This window comes from Schistocerca piceifrons, chromosome 4 (assembly GCF_021461385.2).
Source record: "Schistocerca piceifrons isolate TAMUIC-IGC-003096 chromosome 4, iqSchPice1.1, whole genome shotgun sequence".
In the NCBI taxonomy this organism is placed as follows: Eukaryota; Metazoa; Arthropoda; class Insecta; order Orthoptera; family Acrididae; genus Schistocerca; species Schistocerca piceifrons.
The window spans coordinates 30649954-30664401 of NC_060141.1; the positions used below are offsets into that span (position 1 = coordinate 30649954).

Below are 14448 nucleotides of genomic sequence, written 5' to 3' on the forward strand. Positions count from 1 at the left end.
CTTTGTTCTTTAATAATCATTGTTGCTACAAGTGCCTCATGGTCACAGATACCAGTTTCACTGGTCAACAGCTTCAAAGAGGTACTTTTAAAGAAGGCATTTAATATTGTTCATTAAATGTCATCCTGCCCCCCACTTGCAAAACTGTAATCATCCCAGTTGATTGTCAGCTGATTAGTCACCCCTGACGATGACATTATGAATGGGGAACGTATGCACTAGCGAGTGAACGTTTTCTCTCCATAAAGCCATATGGGATAAATTGATGGCTATTAAGCAGAATGAATCAGTGCCTGTATGGTGTTCATTCTGTTGTTCCTAACGAGAAGCATCAGGAATGTGTCTTACATATTGTTACTGTTTATATAATGAGCTTGTTCATTTGGAATGCTGTGAAAGTATGCCTGGTGTGTCATGCTTTAGTAATGCATTTTGATAACAACAAGTTTGTGTGAATGTCTGTTTCATACACTCTGTGTCACTCTGAACATCCCCCCCCCCCCCCCCCCCCCCCTCCCTTTCCTCTTGTGGGTTGTTGTAACTTAACATTGCAAATATAAATTGAAAATGCAGGTTGATGGATTGGTTCAGTGATAAGCAGCACTACAAGTTGACTAGAGCTTTCTGAAACAAATCTTAAATGGTGCCACAATAATGTGAAAAGGTTAGATTGCTATTCACCATATAGATGAGGCTTTGAGTAGCAGATAGGCACATTTCTTAAAGACTGCCAGATATTATTAGCTCTTGGACTAAGGCTGACATTACACACACACACACACACACACACACACACACACACACACACACACACGAGGAAGGGAGCTGACAGTGTGGAGTCAGTCAGGCACTGAGAAAGGCAGTGGGGGGCAGGGATGTTGATGTAGAGGAAGAAATCAACAGAGATGAACAGGTTACTGGATAGTAAAGGAACAGGAACTGTGAAGAATTGGTGTACCGTTCCCACCCTCGTACAGTGGTATTTCTCTGTCTTATTCCTCTCCTGCTCCCAACCCCTTGCCTCCATGGCTCATCTCTCTGAATATAGACATATCCTACTCATCCTCCCACTACCACCTACTCTAGTTCTGTCGCAGGCATCTCCTGCCTCCATCAAAGGCGTGGCCACCTGTCACTGAAACCACATGATCTGCCAACTTCACTGCAACTGCTGTGCGGCACTCTGCATGCTCATGACTGTTAGCAAGATGCGTGAATGGTGTGCACATCTCTGTCTGCCACATTTTAACAGAGTACATTTTATACCATGATGCAAGGGCAGAAGCAGAAATTGGTGGGGATCTGCCCTCTATTTTAGCTGATGATGAGATGAGTGTAACTAGGGTATTAAAGTTTTGAGTTGTGTCTGGACTCTGGCCTGAACTTTTAGGCTGAAGGTTTTAGTGTATTGCAGAGTGGCTGGCTCCTTCCTTTTTTCCTTGTGGTCAGCCAGCCACTTCCATCTGCAATATTGTTTTAGCTCCTTCTACCACTTCCTTCCTGTGCCATTAATGTTTTACTACTGCCGCAATGCTTCATCCCGTGCTTCTGTGTGGGTACACACATAGTTTTCCAACCTTTGTTACCTGTGTTTTACATTCTGTTTTATCCTCCTGTTCTGGGTATTTTCTTGACACTCGTCTCAACCTGTTTCTGCACGGGTGCTGAAGACCTTGCCATCTTGTGCCCATACAAACCTCTGCATCTCCAGCTCATCATCTCTCATCACCCAACTTTGGGCCAGAGATGGCTGGATCACCTATTTGCTGAGCATGCCACCCACCATGATGTGCTTGACTGCCACGAATGATTCCCAACCTGTGCCATGTGAGTTCTTCCCACCACTATCAGATTTTTGGAATTGCACTGTTGGAAACTCTCCCTGCAATTTATCCTTCATTGATGTAACCCCTCTAACTTCAACCTTTGCTGGTCTGTCCTCCACCTTCTGCTCCAGCCCTACATGCACACAGTCTATCTTACCCTTTCAACACACCTGCATACTTCCCCCCCCCTCCCCCCCTCCTCCCCCCCTCCTCCCCCTCCTCCCCCTCCTCCCCCCTCCCCCCTCCCCCTCCTCCCCCCCTCCTCCCCCCTCCTCCCCCCTCCTCCCCCCTCCTCCCCCCCTCCTCCCCCCTCCTCCCCCCTCCTCCCCCCTCCTCCCCCCTCCTCCCCCCCTCCTCTCTCCCCTCCAGCACAACCTCCTATTGCTGCACCAAGCAGCCCACTATGATGTTCCTGCAAACTCTGACAGTCAGCACTAGCATCTTCTACCACTGCTGTCTGGCTATATCTTCCCCAATCTGCACCTTTTCTGTACTCCCACTACTCACCCCAGGAAAGGTCACTGCTCTCGACAGTTGCAGTTGAGTCTTTGTGCCAGAAGCAATAGTGACCAAGTGTGTGTGTGGGGGCGGGTGAAGAAAGCAATAACAATCACATACAGAATGAGATATTCACTCTGCAGCGGAGTGTGCGCAGATATGAAACTTCCTGGCAGATTAAAACTGTGTGCCCAACTGAGACTCAAACTCGGGACCTTTGCCTTTCGCAGGCAAGTGCTCTACCGTCTGAGCTACCGAAGCACGACTCACACCCGGTCCTCACAGCTTTACTTCTGCCAGTATCTCGTCTCCTACCTTCCAAACTTTACAGAAGCTTTCCTGTGAACCTTGCAGAACTAGCACTCCTGAAAGAAAGGAAGGAGAGCCTCTGTAAAGTTTGGAAGGTAGGAGATGAGATACTGGCAGAAGTAAAGCTGTGAGGACCGGGCGTGAGTCGTGCTTCGGTAGCTCAGATGGTAGAGCACTTGCCCGCAAAAGGCAAAGGTCCCGAGTTCGAGTCTCGGTCGGGCACACAGTTTTAATCTGCCAGGAAGTTTCAACAATCACATACAATTATACTTTTCTTTTAGTGGAAAAATACCTTTTGAAAGAGGCCTAAATTAAGAAAACTTGTAAATATGCTTTTCTTTGTTGATGACTAGTAGTATAGGGAACTAAAAGGGAGAAACTGATGTAAAAAGAGTTTTGTTATTAATTGACAAAAATAAACAAAAACTGAATCTGAAAGGCTGCATAATATAGTCTAGAATCCTGTTAACTTATCAAGGAAAAAAACTGTTGTTGTCCCACAAAGCTGTTGCTTTATGCTAGTGCTGACTTACATAACCTTATTAATTCTGACAGATTTATTATTGTAATTTTAGTTTAGATACATTTTTGGTAAAAATAAGTTTCAGGTGTCTGTATCTGAAGTAGTAATATGACTTGCGTAAATTTAATAGTATATAAAAGTTGATATGTTTATAAAATACCATTAACACACATTCAGTGGACTAGGAAAACCTATTTGAATTGGTAGAGTAAATGGTATTTGTACATTAAACACAGCAATTAATTGAATGTTTCAGGTAACAGTGAGTCTAACAGGAAAGAATCACTTTAATTCCTCCCAGTTGCCATGTGTTGGGCAAGAAGTGGATGTGAGCACTTGTGTATCACTGAAAAATACAGAACCAGGTAGAAAATGAAATGAAACCAATTACATACCAGGTGCTTAGCGTGTGCCAAATAGTTCTGTGAAAGTATGTCATTCTGTTACAGGGTGTCATTTCATTTTGCACAACAAATCCGAAAAATTTGAGGCAAAGACTGCAACATTCAGGGAAGTCAATAAGAATGTTGAGAGAGATGAATATCGTTTAAAGAAGAAACCAAAAGGGAAAGCAAAATTTATTGGGCAGTCAAAAGCAGAAAAGGTTAGTACTTAATGTTTCTGACAAGCCTTGTGCCTGAACTGAAGAAAATACCCTGTCACTGTATTTTTGTTAGGCAGTCCAAAAAGATACATAAGAGCTTCTGAAAGTAAGTTACACATGTCATCCCATACCAAGACATTTGCGTAACAAGATGGTGCATTGTCAGAAGAGAGTACATATTCTGGGTTTTCTGCAGACATAGTTCTGCTGCACTATGGATAACAGTTGCATCACAGTGTGGGAGTGAAATTACATGAAATGACATGGCAGCTGCCATACTAAGTTTATTCCAAAGTTGGGACAGTATGGTTCTTATGGGGAGAAATGTATAAATTGCAAACAGATTCATTGCGAAATTAATGTGGTATATGGACCAAATGTTGTGTGACATGCATCTATAGTTGTATGGTACCAACAATTTGACTAAGGCCCCACAGATGTGGGTGATTGTGATCGGTAAGTAAAGATCTTGTACCATGTCATTTATATCATTTTGGCAAGCTGAAAAAACGTCAGGGGAAAGAGCTTTTCCAACAATGAGGATGTTCATCTAGTGGCTCTTGAATGGCTCCACAACCAAGGACTGATTCTCTGTTGTCATGGAAATGGGCAAGCTGTAGACTATTCGGACAGTTGTTTACAGAGACTTGGTGACTATGTTGAAAAAATAGTGCCATTTGTGTGTGTCACTTTGAAGTATAAGTGCAGCAGCAAATAAAAGTTACTTGGCCTTCTGTAATAATATGTAACTTACTTTTTGAAGTCCCCCTGTAGCTTTTATTTTTGTGTTTTGGTTAGGGACACTTATGCCCATCTTAGTATACCTGATGATTACTGGTGAAACTATGCAATTCAGCTTGCACAGCTGTGCTAAATGACTCCTGAATTCTAAATGAATTCAGTAACTAATTGAAGTCTTCTATGTGCTCTTCCAGCAACTCATTTTATGAGTTTGTTTCTGTTTGTAGGGGCATACTTTGATGTTGTTATTACTATTATTATTATTATTATTATTATTGGTTAAGTAGCATATTAGTGATGCTCTAGTCTCCATTTTTTAACTGCAGACTCCCCATTCATGCAAACTGATAATCCCTGCCAATTATGTGGCATTTATTGCATAGAACCTAAGGGCCATTTGATTAACCAGACAGACATGTTTTCTTGGTTCTACTGATTTTCCTTAAATCTAGTCGGCTGTATCATGACAGTGATAATTGCTCTATCCAATATTGTTTAATACTGAACAGCCAAGACTGACACGTGTGTCCAGACCACTCTTGTCTGAGTCGACACTTTTCCCACTACCATACCACAATTGAATAGCTTGCACATGGCTTGGTTTCATTTTAAGCTATATAGGGAAATTTGAAAATCTGAAGTTCTGTGCAATATATTGTGAAGAGCAATATTGTACCATTACTGTTGGTACAAGAGAATATGCCAAAAAAAAAAAAGAAAACTAGTTAAGTTTGGTTTGCAGCTGCTGCTGTCTTGACTAAGAATCCAGTATTAGAGGCTATTCCGTCGCAACCGAGGAGAAATAATATAATACAACATGCAACTAGCTCCTAGAAAGAGCAGGATGTCGTACAGCTTGTCTTGAACAAATGTTTTCTCGGCATCGGATTTGGTACAGAGATCTGATAGAAATGTAATTAGGTTGTGGATAAAACTAAACAAAGTTGTTTTGGAATAACACGCTAACATGACCAAATTATTTGGGCAGCTGGATTAAAGCACCCTACAAGACCACTTAATCTGAAATGCTATGAAAGTTGCAGGGGTTGTTGTGTGCAATGTTAGAAAAGTTGTTTTCTGTTGCCCTTGGGTGTCCAGTCATTTATGAAACACAGTATTTTGGCAGAGTACCTTGCTGTCACCTTCAGGTGATAACTGTAGAATGAGTGTCTTTGCTGCATCACCCTCATTCTAAAATATCACATGAAGGTGATGGCAAAGTACACTGTCCAAATATTATGCGTCATAAACATCTGTAGCCGCGAAGCAGTGAAAATAGTTGACTTCCTGAAAAGATTAATCGCACATTAAAAATGTGCTACACAATCAATCAAAGTGGTCTTGCAGCTGTCTGCTGTGCTCGGCTGAGATGGTTGATATGGTGTGTCTCATAAATAGAGCATGCAGTATGGGTATGGTTTGTAAGCTGACAACAGAAACACAGGAAAGAAGAGACAGAAGGCTGGACACTGAGTGTAGTAGTGCATTAGAAAATAGTAACAAAGGAAAAACAGCACTGGGTTGCGAGGTGGAAGAAAAGCCGTCAAGAGTAATGCGGGACGCGAGATGCTGCACAAACAGCATTCCTATTTGAGATGAATCACCCAGGTCTAGTACATTGGTGTTGGGTTTCCCACTGAATGTGTATGGAATGTGACATGAGAAATCCTATTGTCACTAAAGGTTTGGTCATTAGTCTGAAGTTTGTCAGCTGTGGCCAATGCTGCTTCTATTATATGAAGACTGTGGCCAATATTCTCTCTGCATCCATACATACTAAGCACACTCCAAGTGCATATTTCTCTATTAAATAAATGTAATTAAGTACATGAAAGAATTAAGATCATATAAAGATGTCTGTTCTATTTGTTTAAGGAAATAAGATGATAACAACGTGTAAAGGTGGCTGAAATGCTCTGCATGACTGGAATTGGAGGACATCAACACCCATAAAATTAAAAAGCCTTACTTAGTCAAGATAAATAGTTACTGTTCACTTCTGCACAGAAGTAGCTGTAAAAGACTAAACTGGTTGCAATATATAAACGATATAACGCTGCAGCTGACTACTGCTCACAGTAGTGGATGATCACTCATTACATGTCGTGGGTTTGCAAAAGATACTAAACTGCACTTTTGAAGCCATAGAATTGGGCCTTTTATCTTAATGACATTTTGAAATGGGCAAGTATAGGTAGCACTTTCCAGGAATCGTGGAATAAGAATATAATTTCTTTCTTGATGTTAGTAGTATATTTTTGTGGGAGTGGGTAATCTGACACCAATCAGCCCTATGTTATTGGTATTTGCTGCCCGACATTTAATTGGGTAATGGTGCTGGTTAAGGGCCACTGTTAATCACAATAGTGGACAACCTTGAACCTGTTGAGGCTATTGGTGTGCATCTCGAGACCCCCTAATAGTATTCAAACTTGTGTCAACTCAGTGGCTCCTGCTTGATGGTCTGTTGACTGTGCTGTGTAAATACCCATCCTCTTCATTTGTGTGATTAAAATGTTATCAGATTTTCATATAATTCTCACGTGTTTTAATAGGTAATCCATCTTGTGTACTTGGCAATCTAGTGTAGGATAAATGAATTACTTGAATTTTAGGAATAATACCATTCTCTTTTTCCTCCATCTACTTAACTTAGTAAGACGTGACATCTCTGCCCAAACTCTTTGTCTTTAAATATGTCTGCTTGTGTCTGTATGTGTGGATGGATATGTGCGTGTGTGCGAGTGTATACCTGTCCTTTTTTCCCCCTAAGGTAAGTCTTTCCGCTCCCGGGATTGGAATGACTCCTTACCCTCTCCTTTAAAACCCACTTCCTTTCGTCTTCCCCTCTCCTTCCCTCTTTCCTGATGAGGCAACAATTTGTTGCGAAAGCTTGAATTTTGTGTGTATGTTTGTGTCTGTTTGTGTGTCTATCGACCTGCCAGCGTTTTTGTTCGGTAAGTCACCTCATCTTTGTATTTATATATAATTTTTCCCACGTGGAATGTTTCCTTCCATTATATTAACTTAGTAAGACATGCTTTGAATTTAGGGGCATTCATGCAGTCTGAAAGTGTACCCTTCTCTACTTAGAACTTTACTGAGAAGCTTCCTAATAATGTTAAAGTTCTCAATTATGTGACAAACAATGTCAGTGCAATCATCTGATTTCAGTTTTGCTTCCCAGTCGCAAACTTCAAACTTTAAGTCCTATCCTTCCTGGTAGTGACAATTTCAGAAATAGTTGTACAACGGAAACTTACATGAGAACTTGAAAGATTATTTTAAAATCTTTTAATACTCGCATTGGTAAATGTCAGGTTGGTATCTGAGAAATGTGTAAAACTTATTTTGATATTGAAATTTGTAAATCTCAGTGCATGGCAGCAGAACAATGTGAAAATTTAATTTTGAACGGAAATATGTGGAGCTCACACTACACAATGTGAAATCCAGAGTAACAGATACTTTAAACAATTCATCTACAAGGAAGCAATCTGTTTTCAATAAAATTACCATATGCCATCTGACTGCAAAACAAATGACTCAGATTAAAATGTTAGTCCTGAATATTGCTAATCCTTATCTTCAGTCTTGCAAAAATCACTGTACCAGGACTGCTATTGTAATTGCGCAGCAAATGAACAGAAAAGTTAATGCATCTGACTTTCTGATAAAACTGCATAAAAATTTGCAGGCTAGCACTTTACTGAAACCTTCTACTGGTATTAAGCCTCTGAAGTGATATGATATTAGTTTCACAAATAAACTCTGACAATCAATGTGTCTTACAATGAACATAAGCCTTGGTGGTAATTAAATCCATTGGCCCATGTGTGCATGGAACACTCGTCTTCTCTGCAACCGGTTGCTATTGGGAATATTGATGTAATTGTCAATAATCAAATTTGATTTGCCATACTTGTGATGTGCAGTGCAAGATGGTATTTTACCAATTTTCGTAAAATGCTTCTCAGTACCCCACTCACGATGTGCAATGCAAGTGTGCAGAGAGAATCATGAAAGTAAAAATGAAAAATGAGGAACTAGACTTAACAACTGAGAAATGAGAAAGACTTCATTAAGCCACGACAACACTACACCCTTTCATAAGTTCTCACATCTAGACAAGTTAGCAAAAATATTTCTGAATAACTCTTGTGTACAGCTGTCTTCCTGGATATTTGTTTCAACTATTGGACAAGTCCGTGTGCTTCACTATAAAATTTCTACAGCAAAATTTAACCATACACAGTGTTCTAACAGCAAGAAACTCCACAGTTATAAGTATATAAAAAAGCTGGATTACCTTAAAAGTTGACTTTTATCATTTTTCCATAAATATAATCCCATTTTCTCAGTATTTTTACTCAAAACATATTATTACAAAATCTCCATTGTACGGTACACCAGCTTCCATTTATTTCAAACCAAGTACATTGCCAGACTGTCCAGTATACACTGACTGCTACTCTCTGCCTTACTCTTACCAACATATCTGATCTCATACACAGTCTTACGAAGAATATGGTTATGTCGATATCTCAGAAGTTCAGTACAGTTACCAAATTCACAACTTAATTCACATTTATGACCAGAACTTACTGAAAATCATAATGGCAAATAGGACAGCACCCTTTCAAACTATAACAACAAATAAGCATTCACTAAGAACTTGGAAGCCACCATATATATTGTGAAGATTTCTCCATTGAACAACAATGAAATATTGGTAAAAAGCAAAAATTATGACTTCCAACCTTATAAGTTGTATTTTTTTTCACAGAACTTGGAATGTTTGGTTAGTTCTATGTAAAAGCTTTTTTAACTTCATACTTTCAGGAGAAACAAATAAGCAGAAAATGTTTCAAATCATTGCCATGTCGTATACACTTGTGGCTATTACAGTAAAGTGAGACAAGAGTTGGAGAAGAAATCAGTTATCTTACTTTTACTCTTTTTGTCTTCACCTGTCCTTAAATGAAGATGTGCAACATTTTTGTGATTTTTTTTTTTTTTTTTTTTTTTTTTTTTTTTTTTTTTTTTTTTTGAAGAGAAGAAGAAAGAATTATTCCAGAATTGTAATACCAAAAGCTGTGGTATTTTTCATCCAGTTATAATGAAAGAGAGTAACATGTACTATTCTTAATAGAGTCATTATTTCAGGAAATGGCTATCCAAATGATTGATTCAATGAAGCGCAAAGAAAATGTTGTTGAATCATTAGAGTGCCACATCTGCAACCCTCCACGAACATTCACTGCTCCTACAACACTTATCAGTCATTACAGGAGCCATGCAGGTAAATGAAGAAATAGTGTACATACTTGTTTAATTATTTTTGCTTACTATTTTTTGCATTTAAATAGTCAGACTGACATCTTAGCTTTAATATTGGTCTTGCAGTAGTATATTAAATGTAATATTGCTAATGGTAGTAATAATAATTATTAATTGTGTGGTTCCAGGTGTTGTGCTGAGCTGTTTCCATTGTATACACAATATTTCGACAGCTGATCCAGCTGTCTTCCTCAGGTGGTGTGGGTTTTGCTGTTAGGTGTAGTCATTGCTAACCAGTTAGGACCCCAAGTAGCGACTACACGTAACGGACCCTGGACCTAGCTGACCTTGTGGTCACATGAAACATGTTTCATGAGGAAGACATCTGGATCGTCTGTTAAAATATTGTGCATAAAATGGAAACAAGAAGCCAGGAAAACACCTGGAAGCACACAATTAGTCAATCATACTGAAAAAATGTGGGATTTCATGATGGTGATGGTGATGGTGATGATGATGATGATGATGATGATGATGGAGTCTTTGTAGAGACTAATAGCTATCATACTTTCCAAAAATCTCTACTGGAATGTGAGCATTTACATATCATAAGAGAATGAGTTAATGTTGCAAATGACTAAAACAATAAAAACATAGACTAAGTTATGAGGTACAGTTAAGACAAAGGAACAAGAGAACAACTCCCTGTTTCTCTCTCACCATATGTGAGAGGAGCTAATAATTGCAGGGGGCCCCCAGTTGGAAGGAGCGCACCATCGGAGATGCTGGCAATCATGGGGGACTTCCTCGCGATGAGTCAATCATCTTCTCACTCCATGTCTACAAAATGTGAACATAATGCGGCTAATGATTCCAAGAGCCTTCCCACTGCACCACGGTCCCTCCCGGTCTCACGTACTGAAGACTGTCAGTCCTTCACCACCGTCAATCCATTTATTATTCAGAAGGGTATTGATGCAATTGCTGGCCCTGTGAAACCCTGCTCTCGTTTACGGAATGGCACTTTGCTTTTCAAGACCAATTCTGATGGTCAGGCACAACAACTGCTTGATGCCTTGCTTCTACCCAGTTACGCTGTTCGTGTCGAGGCCCATAGAACTCTGAATTCTTCCCGTGTTGTAATTTACACCAGGCTGCTCGACGGTCTCACTGAGCCCCAAATCCAATCTTACCTCTCTGAGCAGGGTGTCATTGCCGTCCATTGTGTAATGAAAAAAGTTGATTCCTCCTTAGTGCCCTCCCGACCTCTCTTTCTCACCTTTGATAGATTGATGCTTCCGTCCAGGCTCAAAGCAGGCTATGAAATTATCACAGTCTGGCCATACCTTCTGAACCCAATGCGCTGCTACCAGTGTCATCATGTCAACCACACTAGAACATCTTGTCGACACCCAGCCAAATGTGTTCCCTATGGTAGGGATTCACACGAGGGCGATTGTCCACCTCCTTCTCCCTGCTGTATCAACTTTAATGGTGGCCATGCCCCCTCCTCGCGGGATTGTCGCGTGTATCTTGGTGATTGAGCTGTTCAAGAGATCCGAGTAAAGGAAAAGGTGCCTTACCCAGTAGCTTGCATGTTACTGGCTAGTTGCATACCTTGCATTCTCCTGTCTGGTATCTATAGTTCTGTTCTTGTCACCCCTCGCTCCATGAAGGACATGGCCATGTAGACACACAACCTCCAATTCAGATCCGAGGTTGTGAATTCACCCAGTGTCAAGGTAGCATCATCATCTTCCCGTCCAGCTGTGCAACAAGCCATCAAACTCTCGCCTCAAGGGGCGAAGCCACCAGCTACACAACTGGTAGGCCGGAAAGGACAGAAGGAGTACTCTGGTGAAGACTTCCTTTGTCCCTCCAGCCAAACAACACCTGACTCTTCCTCTAACTGGAACGGCTTAGAGAAGTCCACCAAAGGCGGTCTTCTCCTTCACCAACTCAAAGGTCCCCGGCCTAGCTCAGCTGGCCTCTGCATCGCTCCACACCGGCTGTCACGCGACATCCGCAGAGTTGACATCCCCACATCTCTTACTCCTCATGACTGTCCTCCAATGGAACGTTCATGGCCTTCGGTCCCACAAAGAGGATTTATGGCTGCTTTTAGCTTCACAAGATCCGCTTGTACTCTGCTTTCATGAAGCAAAATTGCGCCCTCACAACCACTTTGAGCTTCCACATTACTTACCGATTTGTTCTGACCTTCTCCCTGAGATCCGCATTCCATCTCATGGGGGCGTCACACTCATCATACAGGATGACAACCGTAGTCAACCCATCTGCCTGATTACCCGTCTTCAAGCAGTTGCAGTTCATCTTTTCCTTCCCCGCCTGACTTTTTCCCTCTGTACCATTTGTGTCCCTCCGTTATTCAATATCACCAGGGCAGACTTCCTTCAGCTTATTGGGCAACTACCTCCTCCATTTTTGCTACTCAGTGACTTTATTGAGTATCATCCCCTTTGGGGTTCTCCCAGGACCTGTCAGAGAGGTGTCTTCTTGGCTGACCTTCTCAACCTCTTCTGCCTTAACACTGGAGCACCCTCTTTCCTTTCAAACTCCTCAGACACGTATTCCAATTTGGACCTATCTTCTGCACAGCCCAGCTTGCCCATCATCTTGAGTGGTCCATTCTTTCTGACACCTGCTGGAATGATCATTTCCCGTGTGCTCTCCATTTGCTGACTCTTACTCCATTCGCGTGCACATCCAAATGGCAGCTTACTAAGGCTGACTGCCAGCTTTACTCTTCCTTGGCGACCTTCAAAGAACAAGATTTCTCAGTTGTGATGACCAGTCGGACTATCTCACCAACTTTATCCTTACTGCTGCAGAATGTTCCATTCCTCGCACTTCCTCTTTACCACATCGTGTCCCCATCCCTTGGTGGACTTGAGGCATGCCGCGAAGCAATTCGTGCACAGAGATGTGCTCTCCACATTTTCACCGTCGTCATACGGTGGCGAACTGCATTCATTATAAACAGATGAGGGAAAAGTATCGTTGCATTCTTCAGGATAACAAGCAAGCAAGATGGATTTCATTCACTAGTTCTTTTAACAGTTCCACCCCTTCCTCTCTCGTATGGGCCAACCTTGATAGCTCTCAGGGACCGAGATCCATTCCCCCATTTCCGGCCTCACAGTAGCAGACGATGTTACCATGGACCCTATTGCTATCTCAGACACGTTGGGCCAACATTTTGTGGAATTTTCGAGCTCTTCCCACTATCACCCTGCCTTCCCTTATCAGAAACATATGGAGGAGGCTCGGGCGATACCCTTCTCTTCTTTGAATCATAAGTGCTACAATGCTGCCTATGAGGGAGCTAGATCATGCTCTCAGTTCATCCCGATCCTCCGCCCCAGAGCCAGATGCCATCCACATTCAGATGTTGCAGCACCTTTCTCTTGCAGGCAAGCACTTTATGCTTAACACGTACAACAGCATCTGGGCAGAGGGCACATTTCACGGACTTTGGCGTGAAGCCACTGTCACACCCATACCTAAGCCCGGTAAGGACAAAAACCTTCCTTCTACATACTGCCCCAACTCTCTCACCAGCTGCATTAGCAAAGATGGAGCGTATGATTCATGCCTGGCTGGTATGGTGGCTCGAGTCTCGCAATTTACTGACAAATGCACTGTGGGTTTCGAGCACGTTGTTCTGCAGTTGACCATCTCATCACTTTGTTGACCCATGTCATGAATGGTTTTCTGCAGAAATCCCAGACTATGGTTGTGTTTTTTGATTTGGAGAAGGCCTGCGACACCTGCTGGAGAATTGGTATCCTACGTACTCTTTACACATGGAGCTTCTGTGGCTGCCTGCCCTGTTTCCTTCAGGCATTTTTAAAATGTTTTCAGGCTGCAAGTAGGATCTGCCTTGTTGGACACCTTTATCCAGGAAAACGGTGTGCCTCAGGGTTCCGTCCTTTGTGTCATCCTCTTCGCTATTGCATTAATCCTATCATGGCCTGTCTTCCACTGGGCATCTGTGGCTCCATTTTTGTTGATGATTTTGTCATTTATTGCAGCTCTCCATGGACCTGTCTCACTGAGCAGCATCTTCAGCGATGTATTGATCATCTTTACTCCTGGTGCTTTGACAGTGGCTTTGCCATACTGTGTACTCATTAGACTTTTCATTCCGTTCAGCAGATCATTGAATTCTTCTTCACTTTCACTCAGGATAGCAATGTCATCAGCGAATTGTATCACTGATATTCTTTCACTGACAAAACCATCTGTATGAATTTCTGGTGACACAAGTGGTTTCTCCCACCACCTTTACATCTTGGGCCTGTCGGCCTTCTGTTTGTAGAAACAAAGAAATTTCTCATGCTTGATAGGAAACACTCTTGCTCCTCCCATGTGTCTTACCTGACAGCAAGCTGTATGCAGTTCCTCAATGACCTACGTGTCCTCAATGATACCTCCTGGGGTGCCGATCGAACCACCCTCCTCCGTTTGTACCGGTCCCTTGTCTGTTCGAAACTCGACTATGGGCACTTTGTTTATGCATCTGCACACCCATCCCTCTTACGCCGTCTCAACCCTATCCACCATTGGGGCATCCATTTGGCCATGGGCTACATTTACACTAGCCCGGTTGAGAGTCTGTATGCTGAAGCTGCTGAACTGCCACT

The 14448-nt window shown here is 42.0% G+C and overlaps 1 protein-coding gene across 3 annotated transcripts in view; it reads left to right on the forward strand.

Moving 5' to 3' along the window:
• LOC124794923 (zinc finger protein 37 homolog) overlaps positions 1-14448 on the forward strand; it is a 67356-nt gene that overhangs the window by 28258 nt on the left and 24650 nt on the right. For all 3 annotated transcript variants that reach the window (XM_047258628.1, XM_047258629.1, XM_047258630.1), the window contains exons 5-7: positions 3413-3521; positions 3606-3760; positions 9668-9803. In XM_047258628.1, the coding sequence (XP_047114584.1) occupies positions 3413-3521; positions 3606-3760; positions 9668-9803 (400 nt within the window). The remainder of the gene's footprint in view (positions 1-3412; positions 3522-3605; positions 3761-9667; positions 9804-14448) is intronic.